This window comes from Coenobita brevimanus, chromosome 51 (assembly GCF_032717465.1).
Source record: "Coenobita brevimanus isolate Jiangsu-jjx chromosome 51, ASM3271746v2, whole genome shotgun sequence".
NCBI classification, from domain to species: domain Eukaryota; kingdom Metazoa; phylum Arthropoda; class Malacostraca; order Decapoda; family Coenobitidae; genus Coenobita; species Coenobita brevimanus.
In genome coordinates this window covers 5,875,065-5,893,537 of record NC_137004.1, presented here as the reverse complement: position 1 = coordinate 5,893,537, position 18,473 = coordinate 5,875,065, and the positions used below count along the sequence as shown (strand labels likewise).

Genomic DNA, 18,473 nt, shown 5'->3' with positions numbered 1-18,473 from the left:
TAGTGTAGTAAATGGTTTCCTGTGTACAGAAAACCATTTGGCTTGTCACTCGGTATAGAGTCACCCGTAGACAGAAGGAAGTGAAAGGAATGAAGGAGAGAAAGACAGAAGAGGAAGGAAGGAAAGAAGGAAGTGAGGAAAGGGCAGTCACCTACGAGCAGCACAACATCGAGTGCATGCATGGTGAGTGCCCGCCCCCACCTACCATCATGTATCATCTTCTTCTGTCATAAAATAACATGTTATCTGGTAAAAGGGAAATAAATCTCTGATAGTTAAGATCAAACTGACTATAACAGAATCTATATTAGCCTCTTCACAGTCACAGCTCCCTAGCAAAAGCACCCAAGGTTATAGCCTTCAAACCAAGTGTATATGATCTTAATACACTGGAGGTAAACTGCTCCTCTTGGTTAATTACTGTACAATCATCTACCATTAGTCAGAATAAAGTTTTATGTGGGTCCATAGTAGTGCATGAAATTAAGCAATACAATAAAACTCAAGAAACTACCATCAGTTCTTACCGACAGGGCATATGTGACGGAGAGGCCAGCTTTTCCTCCAGTGATGCTGCCACGGTCAATAACAGCAAACAAAGCAGATGAGAATGTAATGATATTGCCAATGAATTCCAGACGCAGTGCCAACCACCTGCATTACAAGAGAAATCAACACTGTTAACTACAGGTATTTCATTTAAGCTCTCTTGTCATATGCAGCTACAATCTAGAGCAAAAATTGGACCCCACATACATGCCAACAGAAGGCAGATGGCTACATCCAACCTGAGAGGCACCATCAAATGAGTGAAAGCAAAGCTTATCTACCAGCCACATAATAACTAACTGTTGGTCACAGATGACAGCCTCCATAATCCAGCATTATTTTATCCTTATATTTAAAAAAATCTGATTTACTTTGACTGTTTCATACTATTATGAAATAATGAAAACAGATTCACACACAGCTGAAAGATTAAGAATGATTCATTATATACTACATTTTGCAGTCAATTAAAATAAACAAAATGCTAAATGCATAATCACTCTTTTCTAAACCATGGTCAAAATTACAGCACTGTTCAAAGCTACATATGCACATACTGTCACACCCTACCACAATTTCTACTGAATCTTTGTTGTGACTGTTAACTAGGATAGCAGCTAATTTAGGTTAGACCCTCACTTTTACATAACTCCTAATCTTCACATGTATCTGTGGTTTCTACACTAAGGTGGGGACCATAATGTATTTCCTCAGTTTCTTTTTTCTTTCTTCCAAACACTTTTAAATATGGTGTCAATACTATATTTATTCACCATTTCACTTTGAACTTGGTACCTACAAATGTTCCCTGGACAAATATCCCTAAACATGAAAATGATGCCATGCGCCTGTGAACGAATCCTCTTATTGGGGCCAGTCATGGTACAACCAGTTTTTAAGGATTTGAAGATAGATCATGCCAAAACCTGCTAATTATTCCCAACAGCTGCTGGAAAATATTAGGAAAAAAGAAATTTCAGACGTGCAATAAGCTTTACAATGTGAGTGTGTCAGCTTTGACTTTTATGTAATCATACTTTTTTTTTTTTTTTTTTCTGAATTTAAGTCTTTTATGGTATGTGGGGGTGCTCACCATCCACTCACTCGATGTAGTGCTGCTGTCAGGTGCCTGGCCTTTCCTCTCCTCCATCCTACTTCCCTTCATTCTTTCCTTGTCCTTCTGCCTACGGGTGACTTTACACTCCCTATTATGTCTTTCTTTCCTTCATTCTTTTCTCTTCCCTCTGCCTGTGGGTGACTCTACACTGAGTGACAAGCCAAATGGTATCCAGCACACCAGGAAACCATTTACTACGCTGGGTGGTAACCATATACCCAAATTTTGGCGCCTGGTGATTTAGTGGGTAATTACTGCGCTCCAATCGGATTAAGCTGGTGAAGGTTTATATCCAAGGAGTGGTTGGGGTTGATTGCTCATGTAATGCCACTCAGGGATGAGTGAGGCTGGTCACTCATCTTAAATGTCAGGACCAATTGCCTAGCCCCGGGCTCCTACGCTCCTCATGAGGCAATGTAGGATTGGATGATGGATGGTTGGATGAAATCTTTTATGGGGTTTATGTCAAACATTACACCATAAAAACACCCATGGTATTTAGTGGTAGAAGGGGTACTGTACGAGTAGCTGCAACATCAGGCTCATTAGGACATGAACCCAGTGAATTGCAGGAAACTAACACTGCTGCCCACCATCCTGATTTAAGGGGATGAGGGGGACCCTAGGAATGTTTGTGTATCTGAGCAGTGTATAAATGCCACCAAGCAAAAGCATCCTCCTCTAGTGCCATACATTTGTGAAATGCAACAACACAAATCCACACAACTTACTTTTATGAGGAGGACTGGGAACAATCACATCTTAGAACGCTGGAGCTTCTGTTTGTTAAAACCATCCTACATTCCCCTTGGAATGTTGGCAATCCTTAATCTGATGTCTGGTACTTTTGTCAGACCTAACCTACACTTCACTATCCTTTGTGTGTGTGGGGGGGGGAACATTTGGAATTATCAAATATGGTATTCTTCATCATCATTATCATTCGGACCTCCTTTCCCCACACTAGGGCAGGGTGAGTAGTAGCAACATCCAGACAGCCTAAGTTTACCCAATTCCATGGGCCATGCTTCCATTACCCCATTATTAAAGCCTACAGAATCCTGGCTCCATCAGATGGGCCAAAAAAAAATTTCACCACGTTCTGAGGCTTTGCATATACCTATCTGACAGTGTCAATCCAAACGCTGTCATGTTAAGAAGGAGTGCCAAATCCCTGGTTATGCTCTTCTCCCCACAAAATTCATCCAGCCAGCTCAGTCTCTTGTCAGTCCCTTAGCCTCAACAACTTCCATACTTCTCTTCCTCACACACTCATCCACCATATCCCTCCACCGTCTTGGCCTACCTTGCCTCCTCCCTCCTTCAAATTCGCTCAGATGTACCTTTTTCACCACTTTATAGTCATCTATTCTCTCCACATGATCAAACCATCTCAGTACACTCTCTACAATTTTGGCGTCCACAGACTTCCTCACTCCACACCTTTCATGAATCACATTATTCCATATCCTATCCACTCTCTGTACTCCACATACATTCCTCAGCAGTCCCATCTCCACTGCCCTTACTCTTGACTTTTCATTTTCATGTGACACCTGTAGTCTCACATTCATATGTTAAAGTTGGCACCAAGACCCCACCATGTAAGCCACGCACAGCTGCAACACTCAAGTCTCTGTTTTTTATCAAGGCCTACTTTCCTTCCTTGTATGATTCTACTTTCCACTTCTTTTGCACATTTTCCTCTCTTTTCTATCAATGTACCTAGGTTATTTGAACTCTCTCACCAGTTACAGTCTCTCTCCATTCAATGTAGCATCACACTGGGAGTCACCCTCTCTTTCAATAACCATCACTTTACTCTTTTTTTCATTTACTCCCAAAGCACAAATGCTCACATACATCTACAAAACTCTGCACTAGTCTACCAAGCTCTTGTCTGGTATTTGCAAGTAGTACTGCATGATCAGCACACAACAAATCTGGGATATTTATCACCATTCATTACCAACTCCATCTCTCTCTCCACTACTCGTACTCGTGCTTTTGCTTCTCTCATCACCCCATCCATATATACTGTATACTGAACAACGATGGGGACATCACACAACCTTGTCACACGCCCACACTGATCGTGAACCAATCACTTAGATGCCTATTTACCTTTACACATGCCTCACTACCATCATAAAAACTTTTGACGGCACCTAACAGCTTACCATCTACACCATACATGCAAAAACCTTCCACAATCCTTCTCTGTCTACTCTGTTGTATGCTTTTTCCAGATCCATAAATGTCATAAACACCTTATAGTCCTCACAAGCCTCCTCCACTGTCTGTCTTACTGCAAAAATATGATCCACACATCTTCTCCCACTCCTAAAGTCGCCCTGTTCGTCATTCACAAGGACTTCTGATATCTCTATTACTTTCTCTATAATAATTCTTCCATATTCTTTCCCTACCACACTCAATAGACTTATGCCACGATAATTCTTGCACTCGCTTCGGTCACCTTTATTATTGTACTGTACAGGGGTACAATCACTGTCTTTTTCCACTCTACTGGCACAACTTCAGCCATCCATGCCTTCTTACATATCTCCAACAAGCACTTCATTCTGCTCTCTCCACCACACTCACCTCTGCATAAACCTCATCATCCCTAGCTATCTATCTATCGCCAGATGCCTTAATCCCGTAAGGGGTGGCCACAAACAAATTGCCTCCATGTCGCCCTGTCCCCCACCATTTCACTGCCCTGCTCCCAGCTCATCCTTGGCCTCCCCCTCCTTCTCCCTCCCTCCACCTCACTCACATACACTTTCCTCGTCAGTCTCTCGCCTCCATCCTCTCCATGTGGCCAAACCACCTCAACGTGTTACTCCTAACGCTTCCTATCACATCTACATACACACCCCAATGTTCCTTCACTTCCTCATTTGTCGGTCTCTCTCTCCATGTGACTCCATGTGCTCCTCTCAAATAACTCATTTCCACTGCTCCCACTCTTGATTTGTGTCCCTCCAACAATGACCAAGCTTCACTTCCATACATCAGAGTTGGTACCACAATAATGTCATGCAGTAACTTTTTCACTTCCACGCTCACGTCCCTCTTTCTTACCTATACCACATATATTTATGTGCATCTTTGTGTTTAAAATAAGAATTACAGATGCACAACCTCCTTTCCTGACACGTCCTTCAGTCGCTTCCCATTATCATTCTCTCTTGGTACTCCATTATTACCCATTATATCATTCACATGACCAATGCCTACTCTGCCATTCATATCATCCATTACAACCAATTTATAGCTCCTGGACATTTCTCCTACTACATCATCCAGCTCATCCCAAACCTGTCTTTCTGTCTCACTCCTGTCCTCACACGGTGCATATACCACAATCATTGCCACTTTCATCTCGAACCTAAAACTTTTGACGGCACCTAGCATTTGTAATCTCTCATTCCACTCTGCCACACTTCATTCATCAACAAAGCAACTCCTTCCTTGCATCTTCCTCACCCACTCACGCCTGACCTTACACACTTTACACCCTCCCATTCCTCTACTTCACACCCTTTCGTATTTGTTTCACACAACGCCATCGCGGAATATCTCGCACTCTTGAACACATTCACCACTTCCACCCTCTTACTCTTCTCATTCACACCTCTCACATTTCACATGGCCGTGTGAATCTGTCCGTTTGATTGGGGCCCTGGGCAGGTACTCGGACCGCTGTGACTCTCGAAGTCGTTGCAATAATTTAGTGATTTTAGATAAGGGTATCTGAGGGACACTTAACCCCGTCAGAAACCCCAGTTATATGGTTACCACCCAGCACAGTAAATGGTTTCCTGGGTACAGAAAACCATTTGGTTTGTCACTCAGTGTAGAGGCCACAAGGCAACACTACACTGAGTGAGTTGATGATGGGCACCCTCACCTACCACATGGTATTCTTAACATCTATATTTCTAAAAGTAAAATGAATGGTAATGTCACTTGTCAAAGTAAATATAATAATAAGAGCCATATTATACAGACCAAATCAGCCTTCAGACCTAACCTTTCAACTTTCAAGATTAAGAGTTCTGGCTATAGAGAGATATAGAATTACCACAAGGATTTAGTTTTATACAACACAGCAAGATGAGGAAAAATGACTGGTAGTACCTGGATGCAATTATGGTAGGATAATAGCAAATCTGATTAGAATCCACTTTACACTCCGACTCCTTGATGAACTCCTGCTGTCTGCGATAAGCACGGATGCTGGATGCTCCTGCAATATATGAAAACAGACTTCTGTAATGATGTATCTTTATCCAATCATCATAATCTATTCTAATTTATCACAAAATAGGGTGAGTTCCATTTCTTTTCTTTTCCTTTTCTTTTTTTCTTTTTTTTTATGCAAGAAAGAAGGAACCAAAGGCCATGAGCCCACAGACTGTTCCATCCATGAAAAAACAAAAACAATCCAAATGAGAGCCAAATTTAGGATCCGTTCATTTCGAGATGCCTGGACACACTGCGTCTGAAAGACTGGAGATCATAGGAAGTAGGGAATACAGACAGAGGGAGACAGTTCCATAGTTGACCTGTTGCATAAATGAAGGACTGGGAGTAACGGTTAACTCTTGCATTAGAGAGTTGGACAGAAAAGGGATGGGAGTTTGTTGCTCGACGGGTGCTAGAGGTAGAGAGATGCAAGCAGACTGTTCAGAGGAGCAGTGACCATGGAAGTAATGACAGAAAAGAGATAATGATGCAACAGTGCGGCAAAGAGACAGAGGTTGAAGAGAGCCAGTAACAGGAGGAGAGTTGATTAGACAAAAAGGCTTTGACTCCACCCTAATGAGATGAGCTGTATGTGGGGAGCCTCCCCACACAAGAGTTGTACTCTAAACAGAGGCAAATAAAACCCATGTATAAAGTCAACAACTGTGCATGGGTAAAGAAGGTATGGAGTCGGCTTAGCACACCCAATCTCTTGGAAGCAGATTATACGAGAGATGCAATATGATCTTTCCAAGATAAGTCCCGAGTAAATGAAACCCCAAGCATGTTCAAGGATGATGCAGGATTGAGCTGGATATTATTAAACATTAGTGGATACTCCTATGGAAGATTATGACAGGTTGATAGGTGTAAAAACTGAGTTTCTGATGCATTAAAAACAGGATTATTTTTACCCCAGTCAAAGATTTGAGCCAAGTCAGACATTAGGTGTGCCACAGCCTCATCCCTTGTTTGTTGAAGTAAATGCTGAGATGGACTTTGCGGGAACCGAATGGAAAGGTGAAGGGTGGAATCATCAGTGTACGAGTGGATAGGGTTAGCTGTACAGCTCAGAAGGTCATTGACGAATAAAAGGAAGAGAGCTGGTGATAGGACAGAGCCCTGAGGAACACCACTGTTGACAGATCTAGGAGAAGAACGATGGCCGTCTACAACAGCAGCTATAGAATGACCAGAAAGGAAGCTACAGATGAAGGCACAGATAGGATAGAAACTGTACGAGGGCAGTTTGGAAATTAAAGATTTATGCCAGACTCGATCGAAAGCTTTTGAGATGTCAAATGCAATGGAAAGGAATTCTCCAAAGTCCCGAAAGGAGGATGACCACGAGTCTGAAAGGTAGGTGAGAAGATCGCCAGTGGAGCTCCCCTGACGGAACCCATGCTGACGATCAGAAAGAAGGTTGCGATAGGAAAGATGCTTTAAAATTTTTCTGTTAAGAACTGACTCGAAAACTTTTGAGACACAGGATGTTAAAGCAATTAGACAATAGTAAGAGGGTTGGGAATGGTCACCCTTCTTTGGGACTGGCTGAATGACAGCAAACTTCCAACAAGAAGGAAAGGTACAAGTTGACAGACAAAGGCGAAAGAGTTTGCCTAGGCAGGGTGTAAGCACTGAAGCACAGTTCTTGAGGACAACAGGAGGGACTCCATCAGGTCCATATACTTTGTTAGTATTGAGGCCAGTGATGGCAGAAAATACATCAGCTGAAGAAATTTTAATGTTAGCCATGAGAAAGTCTGACGGGGGAAGTGATGGAGGAACAGCACTGGAATCGTCTATGGTGGAATTGGAGGAGAAAGTCTGAACGAAGAGATCTGCTTTATCAGTAGAAGAAATAGCTACAGAGCCATCAGATTAGAAAAGAGGAGGGAAGGATGATGAGGTAAAGTTGTTAGAGAGGTTTTTGGCAAGGTGCCAGAAGGAACAGGAAGAATTTGAGTTAGAGAGTTGTGAGCATTTAGTACAGATGAAATTATTTTCAGCATGCGATGAACAGCCTTAGCAAGATTCCGGGCAGAAACATAAACAAGATGTAATTCAGGGGTGGGTTGGCTCTGGTACCTTGCTCTTGATATCATATACTAATGTAAACCAGAAGCCTGCTGACAGCAAAAACCTTGTATTACAGAAGGGTACTCCAGGGATGCTTTCTGAAGTAACATATGAGGTGCATGAAATAAGATTACTGTGGTGTGAGGGGAAAGGGGACTGCTTGCAGATCTCAAATACAGCAGGCTGATGACCACATCACTGTTTATCATGTGAGCTTGTTCCATTCTGATGAGGGAATATTGGAAGTATTTCAGAATGCAGTTCTAGAGAAGAGAGAGAGAGAGAGAGAGAGAGAGAGAGAGAGAAAGGGGGGGGGATATTTTACCAGGAAGCAAGGCATCAATTGACTGACAGTCTGAGTGGTGTGTGGATGGTTACATCTGCAAGGTGTAGCCAGGATTTCAGAGGCTTGAACAAGATGTTAATGAGTATATGGCCCAATGATAAGTTCACCCCCTACATGTTTTCTCTCTTTTTGGTCCCCAGTGAGAAAAAGAGGTTGGTATGATGACGACGATTATGAATAATGGGTGGATGACATCTAGACCATATGACTGGGCATGCTGTAACTTCTCTCTTGCTTCAGTACTTTCTTTTCCATGTTCCTGGATACTCATACCTTCCATGGGTAGGGAAGTCAGAAGGAGGCTTTATTGTGAATTTACATCTGATCCCCTACACTGTATAACCAGAACCAGTGCATATATGATGACATATTTACATCCATTACAAACACATCAACAATATTTATCATATCTTAGGGATTTTAATCAACATTAAAAAAAAAAAAAAGGGCAGCTGGCAGCAAAATAACTGCACTGGCTAGCTAACGCAGCAAGCATCAGGGAGGCTCTCACATCCTCCATTGCCAACCTTGCTATGTGTGGGTTACTCTTCACTAGCACATCTGGCCAGTTGTGTATTAATCTATGAAAAGCATTTCATTGTTCCTTTTACTCCTTTCCTTTTCGCTGGATGATCTCACAGGGAGATCAAGAGTGGGTCTTCATGATATATACATACGTCATTTAATCCCGTGTTGCCCAATGAGAAGTGCAAGAGCCCGGGGCTGGGCCAGTCGGTTCTGACATTCAAGATAAGCGACCAGCCTCACTCATCCCTGAGCGGCACTAAGTGAGCAATAAACCCCAATCATCCCTTGCATATAAACCTGTACAGGCTCAATCTGACTGAAGTGCCTTAATTATCCACTAAACCACCAGGTGCCATAATTTGGTCACATGGTTACCACCCAGTGTAGTGACTGGTTTTCTGGTGTATAGGAAACTATGTGTTTTGTAACTCAGTGTTGAGTCATCTGTGGACAGGAGGAGGAGGAAAGAATGAAGGAAACAAAGATGGAATAGGAAGGAAGGAAAGAAGGAAGAAAGGGAGGAAAGGGCAGTCACCCAGGGGCAGCACTACATCTTTTGTAGTGTATTAATCCCAATGCTCTCACACAATTTCTAGACACTCTTGTGGTCTTTTGACTTAAGGTGCTCCAACTAGGTGTGGGCCATATGAGCTCTTGTCTAAGTAATCTACACTGGGTCCCTATGTTCCTGATAAAGCAATACATGATGGATGGATGAGTACATGGTTTAATTCAATAAGAGACTTATTCCATGCTGATTTTATCTAAGTATTTTTTGACATTCAATTTGTGAACCAAGATGAATGAAACATAAGCTGCATATTGCCTTATGCCTTTATGCAGCTAGGCACCTCATTTTATACATACATCAAGCTCACCTTGAATGCTCTCCTGGAAATGTGAGTAGATGGGGGAGAGAGAGACAGATTCTAAACGTTTCAGCTGTCTTGATGTCGCCACATAAATCATCTGACGAAAGAATAAAAAGTACTTTTTTTGGTAAGCACAAACCTTCTGATAAATTATTTAGCTACTGTTACTGTTTTTCAGATCAGAGGTCATGAAGATGTAAATAAAACTAATTGAAAAATGTGCAAGTGAAGGTTCAGCAATAGATATGATTTCTGTAGCTTTCATCGACAATGCAGAATGAAATCTGAATGCATATATATATATATATATTTTTTTTTTCAAAGAAAATGACTTATCTTTTATGCTATACAATTCAGTATTCTTTTTTATCTTCTTTTCACACACAAAACACAGTACATAATCATACAGGTGAAAAAGTAAAAGTTTTAAAGTTACCAGGATAAAGAAATAGATGATCATTGTAGGCACCATCATCACCACAAAGATTGGAGTTGCATATGTGATGACAAATAATGTTGCCACAACCTGGAAAAATGAAAACTCATGTGTACAAACCTTATCACACTTGTAAGCAATGTTTGTACACATTCACTTTTTAAAGCTATTTTTTGCCAGTAAGTCCATGGCAAATTAATTAGCAGTAGCTATAGCTCAAGGTTCATTTGGATGTGAGCCCTAAGAACTGCAGCATGAGGATTCCCTTTTCCTAGTCTACACATTTGTAAGCAATGTTTGTGTACAATGACTTTTTAAAGTTATTATTTGCCAGTAAGTCCATGGTAAATTAATTTATAGTAGCTATAGCTCTAGGTTCATTTGGATATGAGCCCTGGGGACTGCAGGATGATGATTCCCTTTTCCCAATCCACAGTCTTCTTTACGGGATATCACAAGGGAGTCAAGGGTGTTTATACAGCAGACAACTCCACCATCAGTTATACAGGTGCCGTAACATGAAAGCATACCTCAACATCCCAATAAATTAGAGAGGTGATGTAACAAAATCCCTCAAATTACGGAACCAGGGGGGTAAAAAAAAAAATACATCCTTGACTCATAACAAGGAATGTCTGTATATCAGATCTGAACAGTTGCTATCTATCTATATACCTAGGCTGCTTCCCCCAAGGAAAGGGAGGTAGCCGAGACAGGACGACACACTCTCCATTTACTCATCCATTCAAACACACTCATTCACATCTTAGCCCCAAAGGGGAGAACAGACAGATCCTCACCGCACCACACCGCACAAGGGTCAACTGCGCAATGCAATCAGTGACATCCGCAGCAGGGCCCGACAGCAGAACTGGTTTACCCCTGCCACATCATAACAGACCCATCCCCTTACCCGCACCTGACCTGACTAGCTGATCAGACAAAATGCGGGAGAATATCCCCTCAGGGCTGAGTCATCACTTATTCATTCACAACTTCTCTCCATTTATTTCTGTCACGCACAGCCACTCTTCCTTGCTCAACAGACATCCCTCTCGCATCCAGCGCTCTCTTCACACTGTCCATCCATCCTATTTGTGGTCTTCCTCTCAGCCTTACACCTCTCACATCAGATCTAGTTATCTTTTTCACCAATCGCTCATTATCCATTCTCTCCATAGGCCCAAACCATCGCAACACCCTCTGCTCAACTCTACCAGCCATCTCCCGAACAACTCCAGTTCTCCTTCGCACTTCATCATTTCGCACCCGATCCATACGCGTCACTCCACACATACTCCTCAGACACCTCATCTCCATTACATTCAAACTTTTCCTCTCTGCTACACCCATATTCCATGTTTCAGCCCCATATAATGCAGTTGGTACCACAACACCCTCATACAGCCTTCTCTTTACATCCATTCTAAGCGAACGACATTTAAACACTTTTTTCATTCCTCCCAGCACCTTTCCTACTTCATTTATTCTAAACTTCACTTCTGCATCTATTCTTCCATCCACAGCAACATGTGACCCTAGATACTTAAAACAATCTACCTCCTCAAGCAACTCACCATTCAAAACTATATTCATCCCCCTACCATCTATCAACCTCGTACACTTCATCACTTTACTCTTATTCTCATTTACCTTCAATTTCCTCCTTTCACACATCCTTCCAAACTCCTCTACCAACTGTCTCAATCTCTCCTCTGAATCAGTCACCAGTGCAGTATCATCTGCAAACAGCAGCTGCTTCAGATTCCACTCTCCACCATCAACATTTACCAGACTCAGACCACCTAAAACTCTTGCATTCACCTCCCTTACAACACCATCCATGTAAATATTAAACAACCAAGGCGACATCACACATCCCTGTCGCAGCCCCACTTTCACGGGAAACCAATCACTCACAGCATTTCCCACTCTTACACACGCTCTACTATTTACATAAAAACTTTTCACCCCTTTTAGTAACCTACCATCAAGTTCATACAATCTTAAAACAGTCCACAAAGCCTCCCTATCAATTCTATCATACGCTTTCTCTAAATCCATAAATGCCCAAAACACATCCTTGCCTTTTGCTAAATACTTTTCACATACTTGTCTCACAGCAAACACCTGATCAACGCATCCCCTCCCTCTCCTAAAGCCACATTGCTCATCACTAATCACTCCCTCTGTACCCTCTCTAACTCTCATAATTAACACTCTACCATACACCTTACCTACAACACTGAACAGACTTATACCCCTAAAGCTAGTACATTCATACTTATCACCCTTGCCTTTATACAACGGGACCACACAAGCACTTGCCCCGTCAATTGGCACCATACCTTTCTCAAAGCACACATTCAACAATCTTACTAACCAGTCAACAATAGTCACTCCACCACCCTTCATGCATTCCACAGCACACCCATCCATACCTGCAGCTTTCCCTGTTTTCATCTCCTTTACTGCCTTCTCCACTTCCTCCTTCGTGATCAAAGAATCATTCAACTCTCCCAACACATTTATTCCTTGCACCCTTCCATCCGCCACAATCTCAGCCACCCTTTCCTCCTCTACATTTAACAATCTTTCAAAATACTCTGCCCATCTCTTCCTTACGGCATCCATTTCAATTAACATCCTTCCATCCTCTGATTTTACTCGTTCTTCCTTCCCAGATTCTCCCTTTCGCACCCTTTTCACCTCCTTCCAAAACATTTTCTTATTCTGTTGAAAATTCTCTGTCAGCCGCCTACCCCACCTCTCATCTGCTGCTACTTTAGCATCACGCACAGCCCTTCTCGCTCTATTCCTCTTTTCCTTATACCTTTCATATGACATCTCATCCTTCCTCTGCAGCCACACTTCATATGCACGTCTCATCTCAGCCACAGCCATACTTACTTCCTCGCACCACCATTCACTTCCTTTTCTTACACCACCACCCACACGTCTCACACCACACACCTCTTCTGCATGCCCCACCACAGCACTCTTAAACAACTGCCATTTCTCCTCCACGCTGCCATTTTCCCGATCTTTCACTGCGTTCCACTCATCTTTCAATTTCTCCTGATACTCTATCTTTTTCTCTCTTTTATCCAACTCACTCACTTTCAAAACCTCCCTGCCACACCTAACCCTCCTAGCTCTCACCCATCTCTTACCTACTCTTAACTTTCCCTCCACCAGGTAGTGGTCAGACATACCTCCACCCTCCCCTCTCAGAACTCTCACATCCAACAATCTTCCTATTACATTCCTAGACACAACCACATAGTCCATCAAAGCTCTATCAACAACCCTTCCACCCTCCTGTCTCACACATGTATACTTATAATATCTTTCTTCTCAAACAGCGTATTCCCAATCACCATCTCTCGCTCAACACACATCGCTATCATTCGTCCCCCATTTTCATTTCTTCCAGGCACACCATGCATACCAACTACGCCTTCAACTGCTACATTTCCCACTCTAGCATTCAGATCTCCCATCATTACCACATTCACATTCGCTCCAAAACTCTGCAGACACTCATCAACATCATTCCAGAAAGACTCCCTCTCTTGTTCATCCCTTTCACTACCAGGCCCATATGCACTCACAAACACCCACAACTCACGTTCAAATTTCGCTTTCACCCACATCAGTCTCGATGACACCTCATTCCATTCAATCACACATTGCTGTACTTCTGGACTCACTAACAAGGCCACACCTTCTCTTGCCCTTCCTCTATCAACACCTGACAATCTTCCATTCACACTTCCAAACATAGATTCCCCCTTCCCTTTCATCTTCGTTTCACTTAAAGCTAACACATCCAACTTTCTTCTCACAAACATACTCCCAATCTCCTCCCTTTTAGCCTCAATCGTACTACATCCACGCACATTCATAGACCCAATCTTCAGGGTACGGGGATAACTCCATCCCCCATCCCTTTCTCTGGCCTGTCTCTTTTTAGGAACTAAAAAACAGAGGAGGGGGTCCCTAGTCCCCTCACCCCGCCCCTTTTAGTCGCCTTTTACGACACGCAGGGAATACGGTGGCAGTATTCTTCCTAACACAACCTGGTCGCAGAGTAGTAGTACCACCTCATAGTGCGGCCAGGTTGTGTCCCCCCCGCCACATGAAAGCATACCTCAACATCCCAATAAATTAGAGAGGTGATGTAACAAAATCCCTCAAATTACGGAACCAGGGGGGTAAAAAAAAAAAAAAAAATACATCCTTGACTCATAACAAGGAATGTCTGTATATCAGATCTGAACAGTTGCAATACTGATAATTACTTTAATATTTCATATTTACCTCTGCCACTGAAGTTTGATGGATGTTATGTCTCTCTAGCTTTGTCAGTAGATGTGAACTGCCATTTTACAATGAATATACTGTGAAATGAATTACTGGTATAATGCATGAATTTAAACTTGAACGCACTGATAAAGAGTGCATACCTCATTCAGCACAAGTAAAATGTACTATTTAATACTGTAATTTTTCTTTCCAACTAGACAAATACTTTATAGACTCACATAGTCAGTTAACCCTATCAGGTTCCTTGGCCAGGCACATTATGTCTGTGCTAGATGTCAGCCACTCTCAAACTGACCCACATCTTTGCAGCGTGATACTTTTCTTTGATCCCTCTATGTAAATACACTTTTCATGGTAGAACCCTGGTTTTTGTGTCACCTTAATGTTGAGTAGTTGTACTTTATCACAGTATGTTCAAAAAAGGAGAGCAAAGAAAATAAAATGTCAAAATGACATATTGAAGTTAGGTGAAAACCAAAAATTTTATACCCTGCTGTAGGGGAAAAAAAAAAAAAACTAATAGATATGTAAATCTGATTTAAACCATGCTAAACTACAATAAATTACCTTTACAATGATATACAGAGTATCTCCTATAATCCTCACAGGGCAAAGTAGGATTGGATGACAATGATGATGATGATGGTAATTGTTGCATTTTATTGCACGGTAGAGTGAAAGGAAAGCGATGCACAATTTTATTTCAGACTTGGCTGCATATTTGCCTTGCAATCTTTTTCTTTGATTGGTCAGTGTAAATACACTTTTTATGATAGGATGCTGGTTGTGGTGTTATTTTGAAGCTGAACAGTTGTACTTTATCGTAGCATGTTCAAAAAAGGAAAACAAAGAAAATAAAAAGTCAAAGTGACGAGTTGAAGTTAGGCAAAAACCAAAAAATTTATACTTTGCTGTAGAAAAATATTCACTAAGAATAAAGTGATAAAGAAACAAAGCCGTGAGTCAGACCAGCTGTGCAGTACTTGCCACACATAGAGCAACCATACCATGACGTCATGCTCAAGTCTCTTTGTTATGACACGTAAATGCGATTCATGGTGAATATTTTACAAAAGTCTCTTAACATGACGATTTAAAGCGTCATAAGGAATCTCTGAGATTGGATTTGAAATGATGATCAAAATCGTCATTGGAATCCCAAAGTGTTAAGGAGGGGAAAAAAAAAAGTACAAAATAATTTTCTATCTATCTGTCTTATGCCAGACGCCTTAATCCCATACAGGGTGGCCACAAACAAATCGCCTCCACGTCGCCCTGTCCCCCGCCATTTCACTGCCCTGCTCCCAACTCACACCCTCCCTCTCTCATATATCTTTCCACTCCATCCCTCCATCTCATCCTCGGCCTCCCCCTCCCCCCTTCCACCTCACTCACATACTCTCTCCTCATCAGTCTCTCACCCTCCATCCTGTCCACATGGCCAAACCACCTCAGTATGTTCCTCCTAATGCTTCCTAGCACATCCACACTACAACGCTCCCTTATATCCTCATTTGTCAGCCTGTCTCTCCATGTGACTCCACAGGCTCCTCTTAAATAACTCATTTCCACTGCTCTCACTCTTGACTTGTGTCCCTCCAACAATGTCCAAGCTTCACCTCCATACGTCAGAGTTGGTATCACACAGGGGATGTGTAGATCAAATATTTGCACTGAGACAGATAATGCAGATGGCTGGTGGGAAGGACTATAAGGTGTTTATGGCATTTATGGATCTGGAAAAAGCATACAACAAAGTAGACAGAGAAGGATTGTGGAAGGTTTTGCACATGTACGGTGTAGATGGTAAGCTGCTTGGTGCCGTCAAGAGTTTTTATGATGGTAGTGAAGCATGTGTAAGAGTCAATGGGTATCCAAGCAAATGGTCACAATCAATGTGGGCGTGCGACAAGGCTGTGTGATGTCCCCATAGTTGTTCAATATAGGGTACAAATGGATGGGATGATGAGAGAAGTAAACATGAGTAGTGGAGAGAGAGATGACATTGGTGATGACTGGTGATGGATGGAATATCTCAAATTTGTTGTATGCTGATGATGCAGTACTACTTGCAAATACCTGTACCACACAAGAACTTGGCAGATTAGTGTAGAGTTTTGCAGATGTCTGTGAGTGTCGTGCCTTGACAGTAAATGCAGAAAAGAGTAAAGTGATAATATCGAGAAAGAAGGTGACTCCCAGTGTGATGTTACAGTGAATGGAGAGAGATTGGAATTTGTGAGAGTCCAAATATCTGGGTACAGTGATAGAAAAGACAGGAAAATGTGCAAAAGAATTGGAAAGTAGAGTGACATAAGGAAGGAAAGTAGCTGGTACAATGAAGGCCTTGATGAGAAACAGAGGCTTGAGTGCTGCTGCTGCACGAGGCTTACATGAAGGAGTGTTAGTGCCAACTTTAACATATGGATGTGAGACTATGGTGTGGCATGAAAATGAAGTCAAGAGTAAGAACAGTGGAGGTGAGACTGCTGAGGAATGTATGTGGAGTACAGAGAGTGGATAGGATAGGAAATAATGTGATTCGTGAAAGACGCAGAGAGTGGAAGTCTGTGGACACCAGAGTCAAAGAGAATGTACTGAGATGGAATGGTCATGTAGAGAAAATGGATAACAATAGTGGTGGAAAAGGTACATCTGAGCAAATCTGAAGAAGGGAGGAAGAAGGTGGAGGGATATGGTGGATAAGTGTATTAGGAAGAGAGGTATGGAAGTCGGTGAGGCTAAGGGACTGACAAGAGATCGAGCTGGTTGGATGAATGTTGTGAGAAGAATTGCATGATCAAGGATTTGGCACCGTTTTTTACATGACAGCGTTCAGACTGACTCTATTGGAAACGTTTATGTAAAGCTACAGAATGTGATGAAAGATGGAGTCAGGATTCCGTGGGCTTGAATAATGAGTAAATAGAAGCGAGGCCCACTGGACTGGGCTAATTTGGGCTGCCTGGATGTTCCTACTCTTCACCTTGCTCTTGAGTGGGAAAAGTGGTCCTGATGATGATGATAAATAAATAAATAAATAAATAAAAAGTATAGTGACAAGCCAAATGGCTTCCTATACACCAGGAAATCATTTACTAGGCTGGGTGGTAACCATATTACCAAATTATGGCGCAGGGTGGTTTATTAGGTATTTAAGGCGCTCTAGTCAGATCGAGCCGGTGCAGGTTTATATCCAAGGGGTCGTTGGGGTTTACTGCTCCCGTAATGCCACTCAGGGACAAGTGAGGCTAGTCACTCTCATCTTCAATGTCAGGACCTTCTTGCCTAGCCCCAGGCTCCTATGCTCCTCATGGGGCAACACTAGATTGGATGATGGATGAATGGATTGGATGGAAAAAACGGAAAAAGTACTCTTTAGTCAGCAGTGTGCCATCTATTGGAAAACCGAACTCGGCAAGGTGTCATGTCGCTGTGATGCAACACTCGTCTTATTTTAGCATGAAGTCAAGAAATAAGTTGGGAAGTTGAGTAAATTTTGTACAGAAATGATCATGAGCCACCTTAACACCTCTATATCCTACCACAAGGCCCTCGCTATGCTTGGATTACACCCTATTCCTGTCTGTAAACACGGGGTTTCGGGGGAGAAGGCTGACCGCTACCATAGGCCAGCAATTTGGTTTACTCGGCAAGGCTTCCACCCCTATTGTGCTAACTTAAAGGGATTTTACTGTAATTCTTTTTAGGTATCCTTCCTCTAAGTTCTTTATTCATAACTTTAAACCTCCCAGATGTGCCATTCAGAGAAGCACTACATATCCACCTAATCATCATCATCATCATCATCATCTCTGCATATTTCAGCCTATGAATTTTGCTTTTATGTCTGATGTTTGTGAAGGGATTGTTATGATGGAGGAAGGTGATAATGCTACCTCCTTCTGTTGTTTGTTTAACCACATGTAATACTTCACGAAAACTGGCAAAACAATACAA

General features: G+C 42.2%; 1 protein-coding gene across 1 annotated transcript in view; it reads right to left on the bottom strand.

Annotated features, from left to right (window-relative positions):
* Positions 1-18,473, bottom strand: part of LOC145400296 (multidrug resistance-associated protein 1-like) — a 164,936-nt gene that overhangs the window by 23,801 nt on the left and 122,662 nt on the right. Inside the window, exons 22-25 of the mRNA XM_080272854.1 lie at positions 10,185-10,274; positions 9,755-9,845; positions 5,816-5,924; positions 528-654 (exon numbers count right to left, since the gene is read on the bottom strand). Coding sequence (XP_080128980.1) covers positions 528-654; positions 5,816-5,924; positions 9,755-9,845; positions 10,185-10,274 — 417 coding nt within the window. The remainder of the gene's footprint in view (positions 1-527; positions 655-5,815; positions 5,925-9,754; positions 9,846-10,184; positions 10,275-18,473) is intronic.